The sequence below is a fragment of the Loa loa genome (genome assembly GCF_000183805.2).
Source record: "Loa loa unplaced genomic scaffold supercont3.55, whole genome shotgun sequence".
In the NCBI taxonomy this organism is placed as follows: domain Eukaryota; kingdom Metazoa; phylum Nematoda; class Chromadorea; order Rhabditida; family Onchocercidae; genus Loa; species Loa loa.
Window position 1 is genome coordinate 24,218 of NW_018108235.1, and position 17,453 is coordinate 41,670.

At 35.7% G+C, this 17,453-nt stretch overlaps 5 protein-coding genes across 7 annotated transcripts in view; 3 read left to right on the forward strand and 2 right to left on the reverse strand.

The window, feature by feature from the left end:
* LOAG_17262 (hypothetical protein) overlaps positions 1 to 5,314 on the forward strand; it is a 9,318-nt gene extending 4,004 nt beyond the window's left edge. Inside the window, exons 6-10 of the mRNA XM_020449922.1 lie at positions 2,285 to 2,379; positions 2,728 to 2,856; positions 3,718 to 3,861; positions 4,250 to 4,438; positions 4,806 to 5,314. Coding sequence (XP_020306470.1) covers positions 2,285 to 2,379; positions 2,728 to 2,856; positions 3,718 to 3,861; positions 4,250 to 4,438; positions 4,806 to 4,955 — 707 coding nt within the window. The 3' untranslated portion in view covers positions 4,956 to 5,314. The remainder of the gene's footprint in view (positions 1 to 2,284; positions 2,380 to 2,727; positions 2,857 to 3,717; positions 3,862 to 4,249; positions 4,439 to 4,805) is intronic.
* Positions 5,315 to 5,488: 174 nt separating this feature from the next.
* Positions 5,489 to 8,052, forward strand: LOAG_06478. Of its 2 annotated transcripts, none has more exons than XM_020447149.1 (5): positions 5,489 to 6,260; positions 6,571 to 6,681; positions 7,029 to 7,211; positions 7,553 to 7,656; positions 7,844 to 8,052. In XM_020447149.1, exons 1-5 carry the CDS (start codon positions 6,171 to 6,173, stop codon positions 7,941 to 7,943), a joined length of 588 nt encoding a protein of 195 aa, XP_020302588.1. In that variant the 5' UTR covers positions 5,489 to 6,170; the 3' UTR covers positions 7,944 to 8,052. The 2 variants fall into 2 exon arrangements, with proteins under 2 accessions (XP_020302588.1, XP_003142062.1); XM_003142014.2 differs by having other exon boundaries at positions 7,083 to 7,211.
* A 523-nt stretch (positions 8,053 to 8,575) lies between these two features.
* On the reverse strand, positions 8,576 to 13,380 carry LOAG_06479 (the record flags this gene model as incomplete). 2 transcript variants are annotated; one of them, XM_020447150.1, is made up of 10 exons in its annotated part: positions 8,576 to 9,339; positions 9,490 to 9,821; positions 10,237 to 10,384; positions 10,590 to 10,643; positions 10,785 to 10,870; positions 11,201 to 11,281; positions 11,507 to 11,572; positions 12,064 to 12,279; positions 12,664 to 12,804; positions 13,122 to 13,268. In XM_020447150.1, the coding sequence occupies 10 exons, from the start codon at positions 13,266 to 13,268 to the stop codon at positions 9,201 to 9,203; spliced, it is 1,410 nt and encodes a 469-aa protein (XP_020302589.1). In that variant the 3' UTR covers positions 8,576 to 9,200. The 2 variants fall into 2 exon arrangements, with proteins under 2 accessions (XP_020302589.1, XP_020306471.1); XM_020447151.1 differs by lacking the exon at positions 11,201 to 11,281 and having other exon boundaries at positions 13,122 to 13,380.
* An 859-nt stretch (positions 13,381 to 14,239) lies between these two features.
* On the reverse strand, positions 14,240 to 14,467 carry LOAG_06480 (hypothetical protein; the record flags this gene model as incomplete). The annotated part of the gene is made up of 1 exon (XM_003142016.1): positions 14,240 to 14,467. One exon carries the CDS (start codon positions 14,465 to 14,467, stop codon positions 14,240 to 14,242), a length of 228 nt encoding a protein of 75 aa, XP_003142064.1.
* Positions 14,468 to 16,260: 1,793 nt separating this feature from the next.
* On the forward strand, positions 16,261 to 17,255 carry LOAG_06481 (hypothetical protein; the record flags this gene model as incomplete). Its single annotated transcript, XM_003142017.1, has 4 exons — positions 16,261 to 16,304; positions 16,401 to 16,614; positions 16,868 to 16,938; positions 17,192 to 17,255. 4 exons carry the CDS (start codon positions 16,261 to 16,263, stop codon positions 17,253 to 17,255), a joined length of 393 nt encoding a protein of 130 aa, XP_003142065.1.
* Between the last annotated feature and the right edge of the window lie 198 nt (positions 17,256 to 17,453).

Sequence of the window (17,453 nt, forward strand, 5' to 3'; positions counted from 1 at the left end):
ACACTTTAATTTGAAATATGGTTATAGAAGAGACAACACTCTCCTGTAAACATAGCAGTTGTGAGGAAAAGAGGAAGTTAGGACAAAAATTTGTCCAATTTATGGAGACAAGTCACGTGGGTTTTTTTGAGTTTTAATTTTCTATAAACTGGAATAATTCACTACTGGAGCTTGCCTGGAATGCCATAGATGCAAAAAAATTGATCGCAACACATTTTGAATGTTTGATGCAGTTGTCCAAGCATTCGACATGCTTCAAGACACCCATAGATGCAATCATTGGCCCGAAATATGCGTATTCCGGTATTGCTTCACTTTCCAAACCTTCTGGACATTCTGCAAACCGAGACGTTTTTTGCTACTGAATTTTAGATATGTAGAATGGAAAGTAGCCAAAATCAACTATATTCTTGTAAATTAAAGGAAATTAAATATTGTATTGCGGATGAGCATTGGATACAGCAAATAATTAACTACATGTTTGGGATGTTTTTAAAACGTTTCAGTGTTGCATTTTTATTGGACAAGAGTTCGTGTGAGGCTTTGTTGCCAGTAAATAATGAAACTGTTCCAGTTAATTCTCATAAAATTATCCCATATCGGAATAGTTCTTGATTACCGGAGGAAATAGGTGACTAACCAGAAATATCGTAAATAACATCATGAAATGGTGCTGATCGAGTAGGATTCATGTATGCTCTTGAATCTCCAAACCATTCGGTGGTAGCCCAAGTAAATATCGGGATATTAGCAACCAGAAATATGATCAAGTTCTGATAGAACTGTATCTGATGTCCACCAGTCGTTGTGCAATGCCGCCACAACATACTTTTTTGCTTTGTGGAAGTTGGATGTCAAGATTGTCTTCAGGAACTGATGGGACCTACTGCTATTACCATAAATTCCACTCCTTAACAAACGTTGTTTTCGCTATTGCTGCTGATGATGCCAGCTTTGACGGTGATGAAGATAACAAAGTTGATGATGGTGACCGTGGTCGTCGTTTTCTTTTCTTTTCCTTCAAGTCGCTTTTTCGTACAACTACCTCTCATCATGAACTATGTTCATTTTTCTCCATTCTTTTCATTTTTCAACATTCTCATTTCTTCTCCATCCATTCCTACTTCTCTTCTCTACAATTCCATCCCTTCAAAATTTTCGGTAAGTTTACGTATATGCTCATATATGTGCTGTATATGGCACTCATCTGCTCTCAGTGTCTCGAAAAGACGTTGGAAAAGAAGTTTTATGCAGCGAGAAAATTGTTCCACCTGAGAAAAATTATGTCTTTTTCTAATCTTTGATTGTATGAATTTTGAAATTATTGAATCGATAACTAACTATAAAAAAATCGATAACTAACGATAACTAATTATTGAATCGATAACTACAGTGATAGGAGCGAGTGTACAATGAGACGAGATGGCGCTACTGCATTCATCCTACAGAATCCTCTCAGAAGAAATGGATCATTAAACTGATAAAAGGACAAAAGCCATAAAGTTCGCTATTAAAGTAAAGAGTGAGATGGAGTACAAGAATTTCATCCCATTACACTTTATCATGATTTCCCTGGATATTATAAATTACTTCTCTGTGCACCATTTACATGTGTTGCATGTTCAAAAGTTGCAACTTTTGTTCTCTTATCATATCTCAGTGCACTGTTTCATCCAACTTCAAAACGTATAGGTCTTGCAGACAAATCAGAATTTTCTCTTTCTCTTCCAGTAATATTATTCACCCAATTTTCTTCGAGATGTTTTCCGTTCCCTAAGTTGGGAACAAGTTTGGGAGTGAGGTTTTTTTGATCATTGAATCACTTTCACAAGTGGTGAAAATAATCACAAAGGTCATCTGACAAGTCACCAAGTATAGAGGCTTTGGATGGGAGGTTGAAGTTTTATTCATTGGATATTTTTTCATCTTTTTTAGAAGAGCTAAACACCTTTACTCCTGCTAATTGATGCGGTTTGATGAGGTTTGATGAGACATTCTTGTTTCTGGATATGAGCAATAATTTAAAGTTCAAGGTTGAAGTGTTGTTGTAGGATTTGGGAATTTAAGATAGCTGAAGATTACTTTTTCAATTTCAGGTTAGAGCCGTGAGTTTCCAATGGAGAATTTCTGTACTATGAATTTTCTTACTAATCATTATTAAGACGTTTTATTCACAAGAAAGCTTCTAGCAAAGTTATGCAGAATTTTTTTTATTTAAGCACTAAGCAGTGCCATCACTGCTGATCGCTTACTATTGTTTCAAAACTGATCAAGTTAATTTTAGAGAACAAAATTTATGAACAAACACTCGATTCTTGTCGATTTTGTGTCGAGGCGGTATGCTTCCGAAAACACTGTATGGTGGCTTGTGGAAATAGCGTATGTTCTTTTTGCTTAATACTTTATTCCACAATACGTAAAAATAGCAAAAAGTAATCACAACTATACTTAAATGCCCGTAACCAAAAGTATTTCACTAATTTGACGAAGTAAGTAATGCTATTAAATAAATTGAAAGTTCCGAAACTGAACTTCATAGGAGTTGTATTTGAAAACTAAACCGACAAAGATTTTATAAAAAGTGATTCAATTTTCATAAATCCTTTTCGAGATTTCAGTTGATTCTGACATTTATTTTTGTTATCTTATTCCTGAATCGTTGAGTTTGGAAAATTTTTAATTAATAAAAAAGTTTAAATGGCATAGGTTTTTGTTAACACTGTTTAGGCCTATTTGTCATCTGTTCCATGGCGCCCTTTGATAAAAGAACACTGTTTGGTCGTTCCTATTACTCACTATTCGTCAACTGTAACACTTGATGAAAATGTTTATGAAGAAATACAGAGATTTAAAAGAGTATGCCCCACTTTTTATTTTCGCTTTATATTTTTCCATTTCATAGTTGTTCGTATTAGCGTTGTTTGCACTTGGATAAAATACGCTAATCAGAGAGGAATAGAAGATTGGTCACTGTAACAGTGATACTAAAGCTACTGCTTGACACTAAAGCCATTTGGGTACAACCCAATGGTAATTAGCGTACATTGACGTTTGCAGCGAATGTTTTTCCTCTAGATTTCATTAAAGTAGTTGTCTACTTATATTTTGCATATGAATCATGCAGGGAACGGATGGAAAGTTTGTTTGAAATTTTGAAAAACGAAAAAAGTCATGAAAATTATTTTCTCTTAAGGAAAATTATCTTCTAGGCATACTTTTACTACAATATATTTAAATTACAAGGAATTTTTAAATGTATCCCCGTGTATCTTAAATGGTCATCTTTGAGGATGGTTTTGATTTTCACAGACAACTTTAGATATTGGAAATGCTTTTTCAGAATGACAAGAATGTAATAACAGAGAAAAATGGTAATAATATAACAGTCTAAAGAGTTTAGATAGGAAATTAAATGGTGATAGCTATAGTAGTGACTCTGGTATTATTACTTTAAAACCATTAAGTGCCTGTAAGTGTAAACATACCTCAAAGAATGTCCAATTTTCAATCAGTTTCGTCGTAGATCGATTTCATGCCAAATAGGACCGTAATTATTCGTTGTCAAAAAGAGCCTTAAAATCCTAATCGTCGGATTGCTTATCAAGTCTTATATGGTCAAACTATCGGGGGCTAACAGATTAATAGCCATATCGGGATGTGAAGCATCCATTACTATATTTTTCTTCCATCCATAAAGAATGGTAAACTGCTTTATAGGCTTTAGTTTCAATGTGGCACAACGAAAAAATGGATTGTTTGTTTGTAGAAACAGCTAAAAATGTAAAACACCGCAAGCATATGTATATTGAATGTATTGCAGTACCGAGTAAAATTGGTGAAATGGCACCTATTTATTTTAAGGTTTTTTTTTTTGTCTGATCAAAATTTCAAATGTTCGTGAGATTTCATTAATCTTTTGATAGTAGACATCATTGGATATTTATTTTACTTAATATATGGTTAACATGCAAATGATAAAAGTCAGATGACGGTAGAGATATTCTTTGCTAGGAGAAGATTTTTGCTTTACACTGCTACACTAATAATTCAAATACATAATTTATAGTAATCTGTTATGATCGTTTTCTCAAGTATGGTTCCCCTATTCGATTCTTTTTTCAAGGAAAAGTTAAATTAGATATGTATAGGCATTTAGAACAATCTTCCAAGATGGCGTATGTCGATAAGATAGATATACATGGCCGCACTTTTAAAAATCTGTCTTTGTTGAATTTTAAAATTAATTCAGAAAGCGATCGACGATAGTGAAGGTGAATGGGTTGATAACAAAAAATTGGTGGATCTCAGTAAACGAGGTGGAAACATTCGAAAAGTTATTCCCAAAGGGTTCTCGTATTTTGCTGTCGATTTTGGTTTGCAATCGGGTTATGCGCATGTTATTGAAAACGAAGATCAATTTCCGCAGAATTTTGCCCATGTGTGCTTTTGGATTACAAATTTAGTGAGGAGAAAGAAAAGGACTAGATCCATATCTAAATACATTCTAGAAGATTAAGAACTTTTCGACCTGGGAATTCTTGAAATATGGTCCGCTGTTTGTATTCGAAAAAAAATCATGTGTTCAAATTCGTAACTAAACTCAACTAAAATTCATGTTAAAGAAAACGTGTTATTCATTGATCTAAGATTTAGAAATATATTTTGCAGAAAGTTGAAGTGTATGTAAATTTGATAAACAGCATAAATCCTTAAATTTCCTCTCTTCTCTCCCTTTTTTAATTTAGTAGCACATAGTTGTTGAGGATATTTCACAACTTCCAAGAAATATAAGCTTCTGTTTGCAGGAAATAATCGGTGGTATGATGGATCTGGAAAGGAGGCAGTGGAGGATGAATGAATGTCTAACTGTGAAAGAACAGCTAGCGAATACCGCTGAACTTAAACGTTTATGGGAACCATTTGATTGGACGAAAGAATCTAAAAATGACAAGTGATCAAACAGGTGTAGACGTACTCGACAGTGTTATCGATTCTTGAAAACATAAATTTGATGTCACTTGAAATCGTTGGAAATAACAACCTTAATGCCTCTTTGTTATCTCAGTAAATTTCAATTTCATATGTGTGCTTCGTTCATGTATGCAAGATTCATTATTGTAGTTTTGTGATATTAAACCTCTTTAAACAGCATTAAATGATTGGTTCTGAAGTATTTTTAGACGGATCATTCCTACAGCTAGCAAAATGCTTTGGCCCGACACTCTTCGAAATATTTCATTCCAAGTTCGAGGAAATTTTGTGCAGCAGCACTGTACTTAATCGAATCATACGATGTAATAAATTCATTTCCGTACAATGATCGATTTTGTTCAACTTCGAAGTTACATCTATCTCTTTATTTTATTTATCATCATTCACTCCAGCCTTTTCGTCATTTCCCATTCTATTAATTGCACTCGCATGCAACTTCCAGGGACGAATTTTGTCAGTCTGTAATCGCGGAAAGTTCGTGTACGATGCTCGGTAAATTATTACTTTATATTAATGAAGGTTAGTCTCATATATTGCTGTGGCTTCGTTATTTAGACAGTGAGCTGGTTCCTGTTAGTTTCATTCTGTTGTAAACTGAACTGATGACATACGTGATCCATAATTTTTCCGACATGTTCTTGGCCTAATGAAGTATTCTCAGGCTTTGTTGCAAATCAGTCCCATATGGCTCAGGAATTTCAGATGTAAGATGAAAAGAATTTGAAATAATTCTGTGCATCTTGCCGCTGTCTCATCTTTATTCTTTACTTTTTTATTGTATAGGCTAGTCGCCTTTAGATTAGAATGCAAAGACAGGAAACTTCAAATTTTAATAGAAGCCGAACGGTCTTCACTACTCAATTAACATTAGCGAAATTTTTAGAGTCATAACGAAAATCGCTGATTCAGTTTCAGACGTCCCATAATATGTCGTCACATCTTAAGCTAGTTCATCGACAACTGCAATGGTTGTTGAAAAATAAATGAAGCTCTACGCATCACTTTTAAATAGTAGCAGTGAGATGAAAAGAGGAAAGTAAATACAGCAGGACATTAATGATTCGTATTTTGCTATATTATATTCTTTCCTATATTCCACATATTGATATTTAGGAATGATCTGGAGAGCCTCCTAGATTAGAAATGTAACGTGAATATGCTATCATATCGTGAGAACTATGGGGAAACCGCTGCGGATTGCCATATCATTAAATACACTGCATAACAATGCTGATCGTACCACCACTCGAGCTGCTGCGATACGCATTGTAAGTTTATCTCCCAAAGGATATGTTAATATGTCGCAGATGCATGTAGCAAATCTGCAGACGTGTGAACAGTTTGTTTGCACTCTTTTAGAGTGGACTGAAAGAAAACTGCTTGCTAAGAATAGGCCGTAAATTAGGAGGATAGCAGCATATCATGCATTCACTTACTATTTTAGAAATTTAAACTTTTAAATTTTCAAAAATTTACCGTAGCAGAGTTTTGCACTTAGCTTTCCAGAAGATTATGTGCTAATGTAAAAGCTACAGTGCATAAGTATTGTTTTCTCTTTGCTGATCACTCCGTCTGTAGAATGATGAGTGTGGTGAATTCGACCATGCTCATGCATATATTGCTCGCAGAACATTAACACGTATACCTTTACTGGCGGATAATAGTGCATACCGAGTCGTTCTTCAACAGGTCAGCTGTACTTCGACTTCTTTGTAATATTGTCATCTCATACACAGTGAAAACTGTCATCAAAGAAGTTATTGAAGCTCAAATTATATCGGCCAAATTACATTTGATCTGTTAGTTTATGGATATGTTGACTATCATCTTCTTAATGAATAGTTAGTCGGTCATATTTCCCACCCCATTTCTAAGTGAAGAGATGCAAGTATGAGCAAAAGAAGGGTTGTTTTCTCGTTATTATGGGAATGTTGAATAAAATTAGCATAAGTATGATCGACCAATATTCATTCTGCTGGATCCAATAATCGGAGACATTCTGGTCCAGTATAAGTCATTCATTCTTGTTAATAAAGACCCAGATAAACCAGATGAACGGTCGACGTTCTCTCACCTCAAAATGTTTGAAGGAAAAAGGATACGATGAATTGGTGAGAAAGCCTCCACAACCCGGCGAAAATCCTCATGTGGAGTGTCCAGGATTTCGAAAGGTGCCCGATCTCGAACCACTCAGAGCTACTCGACGTCATAACGCAGAAGTTTGTCTTTTATCTGAGATATCAAATATTCAAGTGAGTAAGAACTTTGGATAATAAGTTGTGAGTAAAGATCGTTTCGATTAAATCGTACAGATTATATTAGATATAGTGAGTGTTAGTTTCATTTTACCAAGGAAACACTCAAAATCACTAGCAGACTTCTGATCAAATAGATCAGACAGAATGACTCGACAGTGTTCTAATAGATAAGGAATAGGTATTCGGCATGATCGAAATGGAAGCGATGGTTACGTTACTCATTGAATGGAAGTAGTGGGACTTCAAGATTTTTGATGGTTTTTAAGATCGACTCGTTGCCCATTTGTATTTGTTTTTTATAGGTCTGTACTGATGAAACATATCTGAAACGACATGAGAAGTATGAAAAACAAGAAAAGTTGATCAAACGTCGGGACCGTATACGACAACGTGAGGAACAATATCGGTTAGAGTGCTCAAATCCGTTTTTTATATGTCGGAAGGTTTTTTTGTAGTTCAATTAATTCTTGGCTTACATGGTTATTTCAGCTATGTAGCTCATGCTTGTATTTTGTCAACCTGTATTTTTTTTTTTTGTGAAGTATTTAGATTTGAAGTATAATTTTGATCGGATTTGTGATCACTTGTTTCAGACTTCGTCTCATGAAGGTGGAAAGGCCAAATACTTCACCTGAGCCAAAAATAGATTCAATAGAAGTGGTAGAGAAAAAGCCTCGTCTTCGAAAACATTGATTTCTGTTGTAGGATATGAAATCACAGTCGGACATAATATCATTCTTGTTATGAAAACGTTGTTGTAATAGTAACTGAAGATGTGACATGGATAAATATTTTTCTGCTGTATTAATGTGCTTACACGTTCCAGCAAGATCTGGCCATTCCTTGTTATGGATCTGTTATACTATCTTTAAAGAAGCTCACGACTGGCTATTTAAATTGGATAGACAAAGCGTTAATGTCCATCCCTTCATCCTCTGAACACGCCTAACCCTCATTCCTGCGGCTTCTAATTTACCGTGGAAGCGGTTTGTAGTTGTACTAAACGGCAAAGAGCCATGTAGACACATTAAAAGGCTTATTTCACTATTGAACTACTAGTTCAAAACTATCAGTTTCGTGTACTGGATTAGGCACAAACGCGGAGTTCAATACTTTTTCTTTAGATTATGTATATGTTTCGGCACAATTTTCTCTAAGTAACACTTGTTCCATTTCGACTTTTTAAGAATTTAGTGTGCGGTTGTTTCGACCTATTTTTCTCATTAATTGTTTGTTGACAATACTGCATCGATTACCTTTTGATTAAGAATAGAGCGTTCCTGAATGCGGATACATTTCAGAGTAAGCTGCAGTGGGTGGAAGATTGGCATACTGTTTAATGTACTATGAAGACACACAACACATTTTTTTTAATGTCATTCGATACAAATAATCCATAAACACGCCGATTCGTATTCAAGAACTGAACCACGTGTGATGCGTAATAACACCTAGGAACACTGAATACAAGGATTACCTGAACATGTTTATTTCAACGTCCATTTTTCAAAAGAAAGAACTTTTGCTATGGTGGAAGCTGAAATTTGAATTTAAGCAAGCAATAACGCTCACCTTTTTTTCTCTCTTCATATAAAATTTTCTCTCTTCAAACGAAAAATAATCCCAGGGCTCTTCTGTTTTTCCTCATCTTCATTCTTTCTTCATCATCAGAATTATTTGTGTTCTTCAAAGTTCTTCATTTCACTTTCTTCATTTATCATCATTTCACTCTGGCTTGCAGCGAACTGCAACAAAGAATTTTTTTTGGAAAAAGTAACATTATCCTTTACAATCAGATGATTCGATAATACGATGATCAGTAGGGGAAACAATTAGATCGCACAAACCAAACAATAAAGATAAATCAAAAGGAAAAAAACAACTGCTAATTTAGTTTAAAAAAAAAAAAAATATTTGCTTTCATTGGAGAAGACTCTGTGCAAATAATAATCAATAATAGTCCCTGTCACGGTCGTAAGATCGAGAACGCCTCCGATGGCGGTCATCATAATAACGAGGGGACGGACTACGTCTATAGCGATCGCGATACGGTGGCGAATAACGATCATAATCGTCGTAATCATATCCTCTGCAAAAAAAAAAAAAAGGAAAAACATGAAAATGGTTAAGGAAACTGATAAGTTTCTCCACATCAGCCACATTCACTCCATCTCTAACCAGGAAATCACAAATACCTGATGTTCCTCATACCTTAATTATTTGGAATCTATCAACAAACCTGGTGTAATATCTGTTTGGTGGACTATCTCGATATCGTCTGTAACTGCGATATGGCGACGGACTCCGACGATATGATCGTGGTGGTCCACGTCGACGCGAATCTACAGCTCCCATATAAATACCGGGTGTTGGTGTATGGGGTCGTTTCGTTATCGAATAATCGATTCGAATTTTATGGCCGTCGATTTCTGTACCGGCTACTCGCTCTTTTGCTTCTATGGCATCTTCGATTTTTTTGAAATAAACAAAGCCAAAACCGCGCGAACGTCCAGTTGGATGATCAAATACCAATTGAACATTATCCAAATCTCCATACTGCGAGAATAATTCCTTTAAAATCTTTTTTTCTATTTCTAAACAGAAAAAAATTTCGGAAAGTCGAACGCCTCTCCATATCAGCTAGTCGATAATGTGGTATGTAAAGATTGCAAATTTCCTTCTTTCCAACTTCACTTATTTAAATTTCATTCAGCTTAATTTATTTAGATTTCCCTCTTTTAGTCTTAACTCTAGTAAGTGTATTATCATCGCTAATAAATATATAAATGCAATGCACCTGAAAACTGAAATGCAAATTAACATTAAACGCATTCTACATTAAACAGCGACCAAAAATATAACATTGTTTGTGCATTTCCTTTCGAGATGATGAGAATACAGCTGGTTTCTTTCCAGATTACGACGAAAATAATTTTCCATTCGTTGTCTTCTTATAAAGAACAACAAATTTTCAAAAGATACATACTTTGAGGTCACGTTCGGTTGTATAAAGAGACAAGCCAAAAACGCCGAGACATCGAGATGGTTCTGGTTCATCGCGTCGAGAAAATGTGTATCTACGATCATCATAACTACTGCGGCGATATCGTGGAGACCGTGAACGACGACTTGACCTAAATACATTTGACGTGAAAAATTATAGAAGTTGCTTTTTACATCAAAAATCAGCTACCTAACCTAACTTCATATTTTTTCCACTTCAATAAAATCATTTCAAAGTCCACGTGATTAGGATTCTCCTAATCATATGAATTTTTCTCGTGTCAAATACATACTGTTACTTCCAATAATCAAAAATTATTAACTGTGCACGATTACCTTAAACGACTTTTCGAACGACTACGAGAGCATGAACTCGAATGCCTGCGATCACTATAAAATAAACAAACTAACATAAAAATGAAAGGTAAACTGAGATTTGGGAAAAGCAAATCTATTCTATTTCGGACATCTTATATGACCGTTTATAAAATATGATTAAACATGATTAAAGATTAAACACGATTAAAGAACCGTGAACGAGATCTAGATGCCTCCGAAGGTGATCCTGAACGCGAATCTTCATCACTTCTTTCAACAACATCGCCACTTTTGCGTTCCTAAAGTTTGCAGTAATGTAAGTTTTTTTTTTTTGAGAAGGCACTGGAAGAATTGCAAGTTCTGCCAACAACTTAACGTATAAAACTTGTTGTTTATGTAATTCGAATAATAACTTAAGTCTAATAAGCGAAAAGCCTTCAGAGAAATAATCTTTATATGTTACGGTACTAACCACGAAGCACATAAATCGTGCTATCAATGTTGGAAAATGAAAATTAACTTAAACTACATCACTGATAACACTATGAATGCATATTGCGAGTGAGAAACCACACACAAACTACACTACATTCCCGAACATTAGCTCATGGAGTAAATTATTATACTACTTCACTAAATTTATCCGCTGGTTGATTCGTCGGTTGGCCTCGAACCTTCCTCCTTCCTCGGACATAATCAAGCAACATACACTAGAACTTTCAGTAATTAGTTTCCGTGTTTCGGTATATTAATTCCCTATATGCTAAATCTCAATTCAGACATTAAAGGAATATAGCGTCTTTGAATGAGATGAACTTGCTTTAAATATCCACCAATTGTTAATAGGTTAAGTTGTATTACGGAAGAATCGCCAATGCACAAAGTAAAAGCTAAGCAAGAAAACTGTAACTAAATTACATTAAAATATAACTTACATCGCTTGTTTTGTCGCCATTACTTTTGCTTTCTGACGATTTACTACCCTCCTTCCACATGTCCTCCTAAAAAAGGCTATTTCAAGCACTTTAAAAAAGGCTATTTCGTAGCAAGCATACAAAAGAATTCGAAATGCGGCATCAATTGCATGCAATAAATATTCATCAGCGATGGAACCGACTGCCTCAGATAAACTAATAGTTTCGAAAAGTCTTTATTAAATCCAACAAAAAAGTACATTATAATAGAAACAAGACGATCGACAACTAAGATTCATTAATAGAAATTTGATTCATAATAAGAGTGATTGACATATCTATTCCCGAAGACATAATCAGATAGTTAACGTCTAAAACATTACTTAGGATTCATTTCCCCAAGCAAAACGCAATCATTTAAAAATATCTGTTGATTACCTATGATTCCCACTCATTAGAAAAGTTTTACCACCTCAATAAATGTCTTCATGTAATATGCACGAAATTTTGAAAGAAAACGCAAAGAAAAAAGAAAAAAAAATACAACGCTATCTTCGAGATAGCCTCTTCTTTTTTACTTTCTTTTTCATTGATAATTTCTTTAAAGACTTCAAAGCTGATAGCCTATCAAATTCGATTTCTAAATTTTTTTTCACATTTAGTTCCTCTTTGAGTTGCTTATAATTAAAATAATTATTTTTTGACGGTAGTGCTCCGAGTTTCAAGGCTAATCGAGCCCTAGCCTCACCACGTTCCTCTGCATCACCACATTCATCAGCGGCAAATTTCTCTACCTGGAAATTATCACGATTAGAAACCGAAAGCTTTCACAAACTTGCACCCAAGAAGTTTATTAAAGTGTAGGGATGCCAAAATCTTAGTAAAGCAAAGCAGGACGCCCTCTCAAACGCTCGATAATCCGAGAAAACACTCTTACTCAATAATACTTAGAAAACTACGTGGTGAGAACTACGACAATCTAATTACTGGATTTTACTCAGTGGAGTTACTGAAATTACTGAATGACCCAATCGTGGGCATCAGGAGCTTTTCCATTCAAAAGAAGCTCCGGTTTACTGAAAGATCGGAACTACTCTGAGAGAACTCTTACATAAATGTTAATCTTTAGCTATCTCTACTACCTCAGGTATCCTTCAAATATCAATTCTTGAACTTACATCGAAGGTTACTTTCTTCAAGGACACAGTGTTCGATAACTCCCTTCCATCCCTCGGCGTTACTTTCAGTATCTTTTTCTGGATCGTTTTCTGCTCTTTCTCACGTTGCTCCAATAATCCGCCCAGTGTGCATGGAACTATCTGGACAATTTGAAATTTTTAACTTCTTGAAAACTTGACAGAGTAATTTGATCTCTGTTGCATGGATCAAGCAGCGGCATTACAGCAAATCAAACTGTCCAAAGTGAGGTCAACATTCAAGTGTTACTTAGAAGTTCCGGAGGAAAAAGATTGTTAGAAATTCCATGAACTAAAAATCAGGAATTTTAAGGATACATATTCAAATACATCCACTCATTATATCTCGACAAGGTTAAAACTGTGAAAAATGAACTAGAACAAAAAAGCCAACAGAGATGTCACATATCACAAGCATGTAAGACAAGTCTCTCAGGTACCTGGACCCCTCGACCAATGTCTCTTTCCAGAAAGTTTGTTGCGGAGAATGCATCTAATCCACTTGCCAATGAGTCCATCATTTCGTCGAGGGTTTCCGACCCTCCTGCGAGCACATCCTCCTGACCATCGATGTTCCAGTCGTCCATCTAAATGCCACTCCAACCACTTCTTTATTCAAACCCGATAGTACCCAGATAGTACGCTTATCCATCTTTAGCAACTCGAACTCCTACCTGACCTTTCACGCATCAGCTAACTGGAGTATTACCATTCATTATTTATCGAGATCCCTCAGTAGATGAGAAATAAACGAGGTTAGGTAAGCAAATAACGAGGTCGCATATTCTCTGTCATTTCACAAGTTCTTTCATATCTTTCGAAACCCTATCTACTTTTACCGTAGCGTGGTTCTTATGGATGCATTAGGTGTACAAAATAATCATCAGCACGAAATTCAAGATTGCTAGGCGTGACCTTTGTTTGAGTCGCCAACAACACGCGCAATTCCAACTAACACTCTAATAACTTCATAGGTTGACGAGCAATTTCTCTTAGCACCTTATTTATAATTACGTAAAGCAATTTCATCCCTCTATCATTGCATGCATGATTCCGATACCAATCTAATACTGTGAATAATTCTTTCCCCTTTTCTTCTACGAGGTCATTTTTGGATTGATCAGAGGAGATTCAATTAAAGAGTACTGCATCAGAGAGAACATTTTTGGAGTAATCAGAAAGAATTTAATCAGGAAGTACTGGATCAGAGAGAACTCAGTGAGTGCTCTTTTCCGATCCGACTGTGTTGGGGATAAAGTTTGTGCGACGTCAGCCGACTTCTGCTTGACTGGAACTCTCAGTAAATGCGTCCTGCGTTTTCGACAACAGACTACCAATGCAAACAGGTATTTGATGGAAAGTTTCGCGGCTTTATCGTATTGGTTGTCAGGACACATTCTATGTTCAAGAAGGTGTCACGACCCAAAGCTCATTAAGTTATATGAATTCGCTGATGTGGTACATACTGATTGTCCCTATCCTTGCATTCTCGTAGGGATAATGCTACCACCTATTTTGCACATCCATACATTCATCCGAACAGTCCTCTGCATTTCTTTCAATAGGGATGAGACAATTTTGCCGCACAGCGATACCACAGCATCGTCCCATATCGTGCACAGCTTATAGAATAAAGCCATCGATTCATTGGAGCCACGGATGGTGCGTGCTGCTCATTGGAACGGTTTCCTGGTACGTCGGTTGGTAGCATTGGCGGTGAGGAACGGGGGGTGGTGGTGATTGTTTGGTCTGGTCCAGGTGAAACGTCCTTTGGTGTATACGACATAAGGCCTACGTGAAACGATAACCGGATGCATACAAACTGGAGCAAATATCTGGCATGTTTAATGTGGACGAATGCGCGATATTTCGTTTGAATTACTCTTTTTGTTGGTTGCAATTAACACTATCAATTTTATCATTATAACATGATGTATAATTGACAAGTCATTGATTTTGTAACATAGAGCTTATCCATTTCGATCGAGTATTACAGGTAAAGTGTCATTGTTAAAAGGTTGTTAATATACCCATTAATATGATCTGATAATATCACTATATGCAACAAATTTGACGGGTTAGAGAGTATTGGAAGTTGCCACAAGAAATTAGCAGTGTTGAAGAAGGTACCAGAAAACTAGGTTGTTAGAAATCGCACTTCAGCCGATATCGCACAGATGATTATGGTTTCATATTTGGTTTCCACGTAGCCGTGTAATTTCTAAGGGATGTGTAGATATTTATTTCATTTTGAAATGGCTTGAATTTTTTTTAGTTTGAATCATAGAGACGACTACTTCGTTGTTATTAGGTATACAACACATTTCTTTAAAGGTGAAGTTCTAGTGCACATTGCTTTTTAGTCATCTAAGTATATCCATTTTGTAATATTTAGGACTGCTTAAATTGCATGTCAGGACTGTTTCATTTACCGCCGGTGATTTCGGTTCTTCGTACGAGAGTGGTTCATTTAGTATTACATGGAATTGATAGCACTGATTGCTGACAGTGTTTGCATTTTATTACTTTGCATTTTACTAGCAAACTTTTTATTTGATGAGGTAAATTTTTTATTGCTGGATTCACTTCTTAGTCTTCAATTTCTTCAGCTTCAAAAATTTGATAACTTCAGTAATATGGGACTTTTTGTACATCAATACTCATTAAAAATTGATGCCACTTATTTGTTATTAAGTGTGCTCGAAGATACTGAGTATGACTTGCCAGCTGTTGGATTTATGCTCATTAAAAATTGATGCCACTTATTTGTTATTGTGTGCTCGAAGATACTGGGTATGACTTGCCAGCTATTGGATTTGTGTTTGTGAATTGAGTCGTCCAGTGTAACTGTTGATTTGGGCATTTCATGGCTGGCTCTTTCAATGAAAGGTGAAGCTGCTATAGGTCACATAGCAGTTCTTAAAATGATATCTTCCATATGTTTCAGCCGTTTTCGGCTAAATAACTTGCACCTTAAATCTCAGCTATTTTCATCACATATTTGCAAAAGTGCATTTGTAATATGAGCAAACAAAGAAGCTGAACTGGTCGTGAAATGAGTAGTTCTGCTAGATCGTTTTTTACTAATGTATTATATCGCTGACATAAAATCATAGTTTTCTGCAGCTTCGCATCATCGAACGGATTCATTTAATCGAACTTCTGATGTGCTGTTCTGTGAGCAGTCTGGTGGCATTTATGACTTTCAGTTTATCCTTTTCATTATATGATAACTGTTGGGTACTACTCAGAAAATGTGGAATAAAAGCAAATATGGTTTGTGAGTTGAGATTTGATCTCTGAAGAATGGGACAAAGTTTATGAAAATGGAACTGCTGCGTGTATGAATCGTCTTATTCCTGTTTCAAGTGTCATATGGATAAAATGTGTTATCTCTCCATCATGTTACTGACTGATCCATTGCATCGTATATAGTCTTTCCTTAGTTCACTCTTTCCAAACCATCTGCAAAAATCAGGTCTCAGCAAAGTAGTTTGGCTGTATAAGTTGGTGCGCGGGGTGTCGAAGACACAGAAAGATTGATATATTGCTTGTTGCTGTTTCAAAATTGTTTTGGACATGTCTGGGGATAAGCGATGGCAACAGCAAAGTGTATTTGAGATGTTTGTATAAAGTGCAGAAAATGTACTGCATGTGACGTATTTTGGTATAACTGATCCCTTCGAAGGATTCGAACTGTTCATGCTAGACAATCGCAGACCGCTGAATGGAACTAATTCGTCATCACAACATTTTGCAAATGTCAAGTACTGCATCTCTGAGGAAATTAGATTGTATAGTTTAACCTCTAGTCAGACTCGACGAATATCATTTCTAGCAAAAGACATCTTTGATGATTTGAAAACTAAAATTCGAACAGACATTTATGAGTTCTTCGGTTATCTTTTTGTGCTGATTGGTTTACGCTGGAGTGTAAGTACACTAGTTCGGTTTTTCACTGTAGTGTACCGACCTTCCAATCCAGGAGAGGGGGGGGGGGGGAGGAGCAATTTGAGTGTAGCTGGGTTGGTTACGTCATACGTAAATTCAAAGCAGGTGATAAATTGAAATTCGGGTTTTTGTTTTGGATGACATATTATCCCGAACACTTTTTTTTTTGCGACGAGTTTTCCCTCCCACTGCGTGTACTGTCAACGAAGAACGATATTTTTTCAAAGTGTTTCAGATTGTGATCATAAGGAACAGCATTTTTGCGATCATGGCCAAAAATGCTGAAGAGGCTGCTCTGGAATACAGGTTTGTTTATCTTTTCAAAATTGTTTTAGAGCAAGTAGCATTTTAACAGATTTTGATAATATTGTTTGGAAGAGCAATTACTTTTCGCATTCATCGTATTTTTCAATATAGCTGTTTAAAAATATTTTGAACCTTTCCTCATTGCCAAAGCGATAGATAGATCAAGACAATTGTTATGTTTTTGTCGATTTATTGGTTTGTAAATAATTAGATTTGTTTGTTTTGGAAAAGCTTTTCAGTTTACTTTTTGCAGGCAAGCACTGGATGATTTAAAAGACAACAACAAAATGCAGATTAATTTCAAAAGTGGAAATTAGCTGAAGAGTGAAAGAGTTATAAGAAAAAACGATAATGAAAAAAGGAAACGATGTAATACCTGGACTGATCTTCCGGAAGAACTTCAATAGCGTGCTCAAATATTGGTCTTGTAAATGTTAAACCGTACATACTAGTCGCCTTTTTAATGTAGATATTGAACATCTGTAAATAAGTAAATTCAGATATCGATATTCCAT

Excerpts from the sequence above, each read along its gene's own strand:
- LOAG_06478 (XM_020447149.1), top strand. The coding sequence starts at position 6,171 with ATGGGGAAACCGCTGCGGATTGCCATATCATTAAATACACTGCATAAC. Across the intron at positions 6,261-6,570 it reads GAGCTGCTGCGATACGCATT|AATGATGAGTGTGGTGAATT; the intron begins GTAAGTTTATCT and ends CTCCGTCTGTAG. Across the intron at positions 6,682-7,028 it reads ACCGAGTCGTTCTTCAACAG|ACCCAGATAAACCAGATGAA; the intron begins GTCAGCTGTACT and ends TTGTTAATAAAG.